This window comes from Haliotis cracherodii, unplaced genomic scaffold (assembly GCF_022045235.1).
Source record: "Haliotis cracherodii isolate W230 unplaced genomic scaffold, xgHalCrac1.p SCAF_11, whole genome shotgun sequence".
Classification (NCBI taxonomy): domain Eukaryota; kingdom Metazoa; phylum Mollusca; class Gastropoda; order Lepetellida; family Haliotidae; genus Haliotis; species Haliotis cracherodii.
The window spans coordinates 44,640,264-44,651,164 of NW_027266266.1; the positions used below are offsets into that span (position 1 = coordinate 44,640,264).

Sequence of the window (10,901 nt, forward strand, 5' to 3'; positions counted from 1 at the left end):
CCCTGAATTTAACTGCTTGTGTTTTCCAGGTACGGGGGATGAGCAACTAGCATTACTCATCACTCACAACGTGGAGGTTGCTCTTCATGATTGCCTTTTCAAAGCTGAAGTGCCCTTTTTGTAACGTAGTTTGCCCTGCCTTTTTACGATGAGTGAGTGAGTTTGAATTAACGCCGCTTTTAACAGTATTCCAGTTATATCACGGGGTGTCAGCTTACTGTGGGAGGAAAGCCCGAAGAGATACAGGTTTCAGACGTTTACCACTTCGGTGAAACCCACGAGTGCTGGTTTGGTGCTGACAAACCTAGAAACATAATCGGGGCGAACCGGTATTCGAACCCACAATACATAGGTTTCTGGCGTGCCCAAGGGACGCAACTCTGCACAGCGATTCGCGGCGCCTTAGACGACTGTGCCACCCGTGCCCCCGTGCCCTTTTACGAAAGCTGCAGGAAACAATAGGTATCCTACCCACCCGTGGCACTCGTGACGTTAAGAAAAGTCAAGGCAAGGAAATAAATAGTTCATAATCAACGCCAGGAATGTCAAATCGATATTGAACAATGTAAACTTAGTCTGAGTAGTAAAGTCAAAGCAGCTCTCGTCACAGAGATTTATTGCACTCATTTTCTCTGCTCGTGGAATATGGCTCTTACGATGTTGCTCATGACAGTAATGTTTATCCGAGCCGGTCATTTAGTTTGCATCAACGAAGCAGACATGACAACAGATAACCGTTATTTGGAAAACAACCTTTATGGCGTCATTGAAGAAAGGGTTTTTGTCGAACGTGACTGTGCAGTGGAATGTCTGTCTCATTCCGATTGTTCGTCCTTCGGATTCGAACCTACCCTTTATTTGTGCCATCTGCACAAGAAAGACAGTAATTCAGCACCAATGGACCTTGTGGAAAAACCGGGGTGGAAACATAGTGATATTTCTCAGTGGCCAAAGGTAAATGTTTATACTTCTGTCATAATGATTCAAGTAGTTTTATTTACCATACATAATATAGAACGACCTGGGAGCCTTGTGGTTAATGTGAAAGCTAGTCCGGCCGAAAGCCTGGTTTCGATTTCCCTCATACATGTTGGTCGCATGTGAGAAGCACATTCTTGGTGTCGCTTTCTTTCTGTAGTTTTAATAGTATTGACAGTGGCGTTAATAGATCTTTTTACAAAATTTGTGTCAAGAAAATAGATAATTCAAGTTCCAAATGACCATAGCTTCGGAGAAAATAACATTACTTTGACGAATCAGTGATTAGGCATATTAACTCTTTTTATTCCATCAGTTGTTCCATTACTGAAACGTGAGAACAGTTCTCTTTTGTGTGTTCATCTGGAGCGAAGGTCCAATGAGCTTCTGACAAGGTGTGCCATGTCTTTCGCCTGTTCGTCTGTTAACGTTTGACGTCTTCTCCGACTTTGGTTGAAGTCTCCCCCCCCCCCCCCCCCCCCCCCCGACACAAACGTGGTCAATTAACCATTAAGCATAACAACAATAGAGATTGAACCTCATATGCGATTCAGCTCTTCTTAGCTCACCTAACTGAAAGTCAGCTGAGCTCATGTCAAGTCTGTACGTCTGTCGTTGTCTCGAAATCTTTAAACTCGGATTCGTATAATGGGCTCTGCTTTTAGTAGAGATTGCTTATGATTATGGAAAATAGTCTATTGCGCTTCTATTGGCAAGAGTCATACCAGCAAATGGTGCTTCAAACAAATTGTCATTGTTCAGCCATTTCTGCAAGTATCCTAATGAAAGTAAGTTGTGTGTGGAATTCGGTACTATGCGTTTTGTGGAAAGTTTGATCTTTTACAAAAATACAGTATTTGACCTTCATCTACCCACGTATTTAACTATTTTCGCCCAATTCAAATACTGTTACTGTTGAAATTCTTCTGAAGATCTATGTGAAAATATTCCCAGCAATGGTATATATAATAGTGTAGCTGTAGCTCACTTGAATATGTACTCAACAGTGTATCAAGTGACTGGAAATCCGTGATCTTGACTTGTTTGCTATGTAACCTCAAAGATACGATAGTGCGGTATTTGCCCGACGATGAGCGGGACTGTTCTAAATGAGGATCCTGACTGTATCCTTTTCAATCAGCAGACACCCTTCCAGATTGTGAAGCTCTCACGACATCCAAGATCATCCAACAGAATGATGTTTTAACTTGGTTTGGCTCAAAACAGTACCCCAATGTTCATTAAAACATTCATTGAAACACGACGTGTGTCTTGTGGGCGAAATCCCGTTCGAAATTATACTCCCCATGCTACTAGACCACCAAGTCAGGTGTCACCTGAAACCGATCCAGCTCCGGCCGATAATTCTTCTTCGTATTTGACGAAAGTGGGGGACAACCACTCTTGCTAATCCACTTGGTGTCACACCCAGCGAAACTCGTGAACGTGAGCAATAAATCGGGTTTGAGATATTATGGAACATAGTCATTTGTCACAAAATCTAAAGAAAGGATGGCTTGGTCTGAGTTATTTCTTAAATTAGCTGTTACATTGTATATGGTTTGTTGAAAATGTGGTTTATGTGTATCAGTCAGTGACGAAGTCATGATTGCTTAAAGTCAAAAGTGCAGTACCTCGAGCAACGCATGTCAGGCCAGACGAGGAAAAGTCAATATTTTTTGGTTAATGCGTTGGCAGGGTTGTTTAATTTTATGTTTTTCTTTCCATCATAATGTTCTTGAAATACACACAAGCCCATGGGCAAGTTTGAATTCATTTGAAATCTATTAACAGATCGTCGACAGTTACCACATTGCCTGCGTTTTATATCCGGTGAAATTTAAACAGAGATAGTTTATTGCAATTGAATATCATTTGAAGTATTCTTAATAAAACAAAGCAGTAAATTATTTCCCCTCTCTGCTACAATGGCTAGTTACAGTTTGTTTTAATGATAAATGAATCATGACATAAACTATTATGTTATATTTGGGTATCTGGAAGGTAGTCTGACACCTGCTATTCTTTAGATATTAACATTTCCTTTAATCAACAAACAAACATCTATACAGATTCAGATCAGTTCATTCTGACTGATTGTCATCCAAAATATGCTTTCAAATTTGGTAATGTCTCATCGAAAGTTGAAAAACAGTAATGAAAATGTCATAGATACATTATGTCTCCAGCAAAACAAATCTACAAGTGAATGTGAAACTCATTTTCATCGGTCAACAATAATTTTCTATAAAGAATTTAATTTGAGCAGGTACCAATGGTAATTCCTGTCCAGAGTATGGCAAAGAGTTACAAGGAATTTGTAAAAACAGATATCGCGAGTCAGAATGGCAGGAACAGGTGGCACATAGGTTGACAAGCAACATTTAACCCCAGAAGTAAATCTGGCAAATCCACAAAGCGGACCCGGCCTTTCGATTGGCTTAAACTGACACATGCGCATGATTATCAGGCGAGATCGATCTGGTGTATTTGGTGTCAGCTCCGAACCGTGCCACCATCGTCCACTGCTATGATGCATGTTTGCACCAATTTCCTCCGAACTCAACTTCGGCCATCTTTAGTGACAATCGTGCAATGACGCCGATCCTCTCCATTCTTAACGTCGGTGGTTAGCAGTCATCATGATAAAATCAATGGTCAGCGATTTATTAATCCTGTAACTTTCAACCGATTGCGTGCTTTTACATACGAAAAGCAACGAAAGCCTTTTGATGTTCATAAGACATTTCATAAGTCCATTGTACGATTCCAAATATATCATGAGCATTATGAATCCCTATCAACTAGTACCCATCACAACCCAATACAAAGTAAACAATTGCTAAATCATTTAGGAACTGTGGCCTACCTTTAGAATACAGTACCACAGACTTTTCACACACGTGACAGTACCCTTAGAATGTCTTCAGGAAGCCTGTTCCTTCACATACACTGGCCTGGCTCCGTATGCACTACGCTTGAGCTCAAAGCTTCCTTTGCCTTTCCACTCTTCATCTCCGAAGTTTCAGACTCCACAAATTTATAAATGTAATACAGTCGTCGAACACGAACTATGATCGGCCGGGCACTGAGCGGGCTCCTTATATAGAGAGCAGGAAACGGGCGGTGTTCATCTGGGCATCGGCCGGTGACCGGATGGGCACGGCACGATTCCGTTTACATCGGACGGGCACCGATAAATGGGAATGGGAAATGGGAAATAATATGTATATATGATATTTTTCGATTCATTGTTTTATTTTTTTTATGCACAGGAATGCAGTTTATTAAGTAATATTATATTGGTGCTGAACACATCCTAATGTCGCCGGTGTTAGGGTAGGTTACTCTATCCTCAGCCCTTGGATCTCCTTTACGATCAATCACCTCTTTCGGATCATTAGGGTTAGGTACCCGTTTAGTGGCTATAATGGATTCTATAGCTGCTCCTAATATTCTTCACACAAAAACGTCGAGAAAGAGGATGAAATGATTCAGTGTCGAATATTTAGGCCACGCTACATAGATTCAGTACTGATTCAAAAGCGAACTCACCCTTGTGTCGTCACTAGCCATGCTTATGCCTCCCTCGTTCCTTACAATTATCCACATTATCCTTACAGTGTTCCCTACCACACTTTTCTGTCACAAAAATCACCCGACGAATGATTAAATTCCATGTCATTAATGCGTACGCGCGAGTTCGACTTCAGACGCCAGGAGCCATTTTCAGTTATTGCCATATCGGCACATTCCTCACCACACCTCACAATCTTGTAGATTGCGGAATGGGACGAATGTTCCAAATGGCATCGGGATCACTCGTAAGTGTCCGCGGACTAAAGGCACGAGCCACCATGCCTACCCGTAACCGTCGTAAGTGTCCGTCACCTATTCGACCCTTTTTGTTCAGTTCCGTAAAGGCATGACAAGGTAAATTTGCACTTAGTTTAACAGTGTGGGCGTAGCTCAGTCGGTTAGCTGTCGGGCTAACAAGTTCGCGTTCGACGGATTCTCTCAAAAACTGATGCTTGTTTTTGACACGTGACCTACGGCAGAGATCGTCCTCACGAGAAGTTGTGGTTCTATATTCTACAGGTGCTCCGGAAATGTTTGATCATAATATTGTTGATGCGATCCCAGAGATTTTCTAAAACAACTTATATATCTTGTCAAAAGGAACTGATGGGCCCAAATTGTAAATATATTAACTTGGCCTCGTCGCTATATGGCTGAAATAATGCCGATGCGACGTTAAATGTAAGTCAGTCATCACCTTGTTGTGATGCCTAACGGACACATTGGTCTCGACAGCTTGGGTTTTGGGAAAGTTAAGCATCTAATCCCAGCGATGCGTAATGGATATAGGGTGTATGAATTGCGCGAGCCGGTGGCACATAGGTTCACAGGCATCGTTTGACCCCAGAAATAAATCTGGCAATTCTGCAAAGCGGGCCCGGCCTTTTGGTTGGCTTAAACTGACGCATGAGCATGATTGACAGGCGAGATCGATCTGTTGTAGTTGCTGCCAGGTCCGAACTGTGCCACCGCTCTGCACTGATATGGTGCATTGTAGACCCAAACTCCATTTGCTCCAAACTCAACTTCGGCCTTCTTTAGTGCCAATGATGCATTAACGCCGAATCCACTCCATTCTGAAACGTCTATTGTTAGCAGTCATCTTGATGCCAATCAGTGGTCAACGACTTTTTAAATCGTGTTACTTTCAACCGATTCCGTGCTTTCACGTACGAAAAGCGACGAAAACGTTTTAATATTTATAAGAATATTCTGCTGATAGCAGTCCATTGTACAATTCCAAATATATCGTGAGTATGAGTTTATGAATCCCTATCAACTAGTACCCATCACAAACCAATACATTAAATAATTGCTAAATCATTTAGGAAATGTTTGATCCTGAATATTGTCGATGCGATCCCAGAGATTGTTTTTCTAAAACAACTTCTATATCTTGTCAAAAGGAACTGATGGGCCCATGTGCAGATCACGCCTGTCCCCCTGGAAGGCGATGTAGTGTGCATCGTGTGACAAAAGCGGCAATGTGTACGGAGGGTAAGCACTTATTCAATAACCTAAACCAAGTTTCAGCACCACCGTTTATTTACAATGGTATCAGTTAAGAATATAAAGTTTTGCTTCTTTGTTTGTTGTCTAACTCTGCACTGAACCATATTGCAGGTATGTGATGGCGACAGGTACAGGTCCGGACCAGACAATCCAATGACTGGCATTATGAGCATCGATATTGAGATGCGATAACATGCAATAAACCAAGTCACTGAGCCTGATCTCCTCTTACGACATTCCTGTCGGGTAAAATACATTGTCGGTCTCCAGCATCCCATGCTCGTCAGAGTAGAATACATTGTAGTCCCCAGTATCCCATGCTTGTCAGAGTAGAATACATTGTAGGTCTCCAGTATCCAATGCTCATCAGAGTAGAATACATTGTAGTTCTGAGCATCCCATGCTCGTCAGAGTAGAATACATAGTAGTCCATGCTCTTCAGAGTAGACTACATTGTAGTCCCCAGCATCCCATGCTTGTCAGAGTAGAATACATTGTAGGTCTCCAGTATCCCATGCTCGTCAGAGTAGAATACATTGTAGGTCTCCAGTATCCCATGCTCTTCAGAGTAGACTACATTGTAGGTCCCTAGTATCCCATGCTTGTCAGAGTAGAATACATTGTAGGTCTCCAGTATCCCATGCTCGTCAGAGTAGAATACATTGTAGTCCATGCTCGTCAGAGTAGAATACATTGTAGGTCCCCAGTATCCCATGCTCGTCAGAGTAGAATACATTGTAGGTCCCAAGCATCCCATGTTTGCCGGGGTAGAATACATTGTAGTCCCTAGCATCCCATGCTCGTCAGAGTAGAATACATTGTAGTTCCCCAGTATCCCATGCTTGTCGTTAGAGGATTGGATGTTTCAAATGCATTCCCTGGCTGATTTCATGTCATCATGTCTCAATGTATAGATTGTTGTTTATTGAAGGATATTATTGCAGCATATATTTTGATTAAACGTGTCTCCACCAACAAGAGATAGGAAGAAACAAAATACAGAAATGAAAAGATGTTGATGAAAACATTCCAGTTTCTTCTCAGAGACATTTATTCTTGAGAAAATCTATCCCTTGTAGATGTGCTCGTTTCCATATCGTCTCGAAAGTTCAATATCTTAATTATTTATATGTCAAATACATCATGTTACAAACTTACATAACCACGGACCTTGAAAGGATCGTTTATTTAATAAATATTTTAGTCAAACTTACGATGGAATTTCTCTGGAAATATCATTATGATTAATTTATCAGACAATAGTTTGCATGTGTGAATGTGATTTTTCTTGTGCAGCAATCATGATATCTGTGCAGGAAACATAATGTTTGTCAAAGAGATATTGGCCATATGAAAAGAGGCCACACTTAAAACAAAAATTACTTCATGAACTACATGACCCTTTGCACAGTATTTCAGTTATAACATGGCTTGAAAGCTTGATGAGCAAGCAAACCCGGAAGTGACACGTGTTCTTCGATGTTTAACACAGTGAAACCAGCGCGTTCGGGTTTGGTCCTGCCAATAACTGATCTTATTTCGATACACCCGTTATCGTTTTTACAAACGACATCATATTATGTATTAATAGGCAATCAGATATGTTTATGTTCTTCTCCTCAGTTGGTGTCTATGTATGTTCTGAAGCAGATGTTCCGAACGCAACCTGCACTTACGAATCCAAACTGATCGGGGGAACTCGGTCTTGTACCTGCCATAGCGACTACCTGGATGTGCCTCGAGACGTCCTCAGTGTCAACAACACTTGCATGAAGAACGGCAGTTGGTCGACACCTTCGATTAACTGCTCTGGTATATCCTTTACTTAACTTACCCTCGTTCACATACCGATTCTATAGCATACCCCTAGAAGTACATGTGTAATGTTTGACAGAGAATGGGGAAAACCCAACTCATCCCATACCCTTGAATGACATGACAGTTACAATTACAACAGATATGTACTCATTTATTTCCCTTCATTTGCTAGCATTTTGTTCACATGACATGCCGGTGGCTCACGACAAAATGGGACATAACTCTGCCTCCCATGCAACTTCAACAGGCAAAGTGATGGCACGGACAACTGAGTCGTCAGATTGGCTGTGTACATTTGCATGCTCCCAGCTTCACAATCTCAAAACTGGCACAATTTTGCCCAGTAAATATGAAATCAATTCACCATGATGTATATATTACACTCTCTTCTCGTGTAACACTGATATATCATAATAGAGAAAGGAACTATAGTAAAATATAATTGTTTTAGTTTACACAATAACCATGGATATTCAATGTGGACATATGATTGCGCATGCAGAGGCTCTACCATTAGACCATGGAGGCGGTCCTGACATATTAGACATGGCGAGTCACGTAAATACAAGTCTTTGTGATCGTTTTCTGTATGCAGTTTTCTGAAATGAACAATCTGAAATGTAAGGAGTATGTCTCAGCATGGTATCGAATGTCAGATAATTCTATGAATATCTATGTCAGAAATCGATAAAGATTGTGGCAAACTGCGGACATCTTGATATTTGGCAACCTTCTTTTCGGGTGGTTAACGTTATTATTTCAAAATACATACAATAGAAATAGTTGTGCAGTGTCATGCTTGTACGTCGCTGGAACAATTGCTCTATACTTTGCACTTAAACTTCCCCACAAATGGGACATAATCAATCACATTAGAATTTGGCATTATCTCAAGGAACACAAAAATCTTCCAATTTACGGCTGCAATATGTAAACTCTTTTCACTGTTAGATTGCGGACCTAGATTGTCGTTTTTAGCCCATAGGCGGCAGTGAAATCATGTGGAATATATGTACCATACATTTTTTACCTTAATTGGGTATGTTAGTCTTCAGGTAGACAGCTGATGTTAATTTTGACAAGAACAATTTATCTTCAGACAGAAACGTTATGTAGTCTATTTGTTTTATTCAAAACCCAGATCCAATTAAGGATATGTTTGCTGTTATATAACTGTAGCCTTCGAGAATTCTAACACCGTCTGACTACGCGTTCAGTTCAATGGAGCCCAGTCACTGTCCTAAGGCAACAGGCTTAGACTCTTAAAAAGGAGATCCTGGGAGTTTGATTAGTGGATTGGGGGCTACAGTGTTAGTGTTATATAATACACAAATCATAATTGGGCAAGGCTAATCTGTAAGTAGAAAAGTTCGTTTTCTCCAAATATCTACATGAGAATAATCCTCCATTATCTGTCGAAACAGATTCCATTTGGCGTTAAAGCGACATAGCGACGACATATGTATGAATAGATTACAGAAATCCAGGGATGACACCACATTTTTACACACTTTCAGTATGACTTTTGTAAGGCTTTTCAGTTCTGGAGATGATTCCCAATTATTCAATCAGTAGTATTTGATTTAGGAACGCATTGATGAAGATAATAGAAACGGCTGACGTGTCGACTGCATCGTATATCGTCCGAGACAATGGGGCAGCAATCTGAACAATGTATACTTATAAGCAGTTTATGGTTTTTGTCTTCCTTTTCCAGGACCCTATGTTAAAGTCTACAGTCCATTTCGCAACACCTACACCTTCCAACAGATACCAGCGAGTAGGTTAAGGAAGATAACCGGTGGTACTTCGTCCATTGTGTTTCTGGTAAAGACCTGTAACGACGCCAACATTGCCCTACACACTCGTCCCAACACAATCGACACTGATGCCTATGAGATTGTTGTCGGAGGATGGATAAACACTTTGTCCTGTATTCGTCGTTGCTTCTTGTGTCCACTAATGGATTCTACCAAAGAACCGTCCATACTATCCTGCCATGAGTATAGGCCATTTTGGCTCAGTTGGAAGAAAGACGTCATCTCTGTAGGCAAGGGACAAATTGTTGGACACCAGACTTTTATGGAATGGGTTCCAAGTAGTCCCATTGTGATTAATCACGTTAGTGTTAGCGCCTACATAAGGAACCGTGCTTTGTGGCTATTCCGAGAGCAGTAGCACAAACAAGGTACAGTATTCTGAATACCCATGAAGATCCTGAGTAGAATAGGTCTTCAGCAACCCATGCATGCCGTAAAAGACCACTGTGCTTGTCCTAACTTGTGACTAACGGAATCGGGAGATGAAGCTCGCTGAGCGTTAAATAACAATCAAACAATAAGATGATACCACTGATGCCTTCTATGTTATACTTGACGAAAGTCCTGCACATGTACAATTTTATTTCGATAATACATGATTGATCAATACATTTGATACAAGGTCAGTTTTTTATTTGCCTCACTATGATGTAAAACTCAACAGGTTGCGTGAACCTTTTGTTATTTCACCATTATTGAAGCTTGGTGACTTCCCCACAAGTCCAAGTAATTGGAAATAGTGAGTGAGCTTATTCCCTACGAATGACATTGAATAAACATTGGGACATCTTGGCATATTTGCCGGGGCTAGGTACCGGAAGTTTTTAATTATATATGCTGGTTTAAAAAACAAACGTTAAACCCCATATCACCTCATCTCTCCTCTGTATTACATCATTTAACGTTATATTCTACGGAATATAATATATTTCTTGCTATTTCACATGACACAATATCTCAGACACCATATGCGCTGTACATATATATTTGATGAACGTTTCTGCCAACATATACCTCGTTAGATTATAATAACATTGAACTTGATATCGTGCAAAAACAGTTATTGATTTCTTGTGGGTGTGTAAAAGGTACACTTTAAAAAAATTCATCCACCGTCTTTGAGGAAAGACATTTGTCAATCCAGAACAAGAAGAAACAATCAACATACATATAGAGATATTAATATTCCACTTT

At 40.6% G+C, this 10,901-nt stretch overlaps 1 protein-coding gene across 1 annotated transcript; it reads left to right on the forward strand.

Annotated features, from left to right (window-relative positions):
* Positions 1 to 897: 897 nt before the first annotated feature.
* LOC139455849 (uncharacterized protein 5-like) lies at positions 898 to 10,065 on the forward strand. Its single transcript, XM_071237395.1, has 4 exons — positions 898 to 954; positions 5,964 to 6,054; positions 7,693 to 7,881; positions 9,605 to 10,065. The coding sequence occupies exons 1-4, from the start codon at positions 898 to 900 to the stop codon at positions 10,063 to 10,065; spliced, it is 798 nt and encodes a 265-aa protein (XP_071093496.1).
* The last annotated feature ends 836 nt before the right edge of the window (positions 10,066 to 10,901 follow it).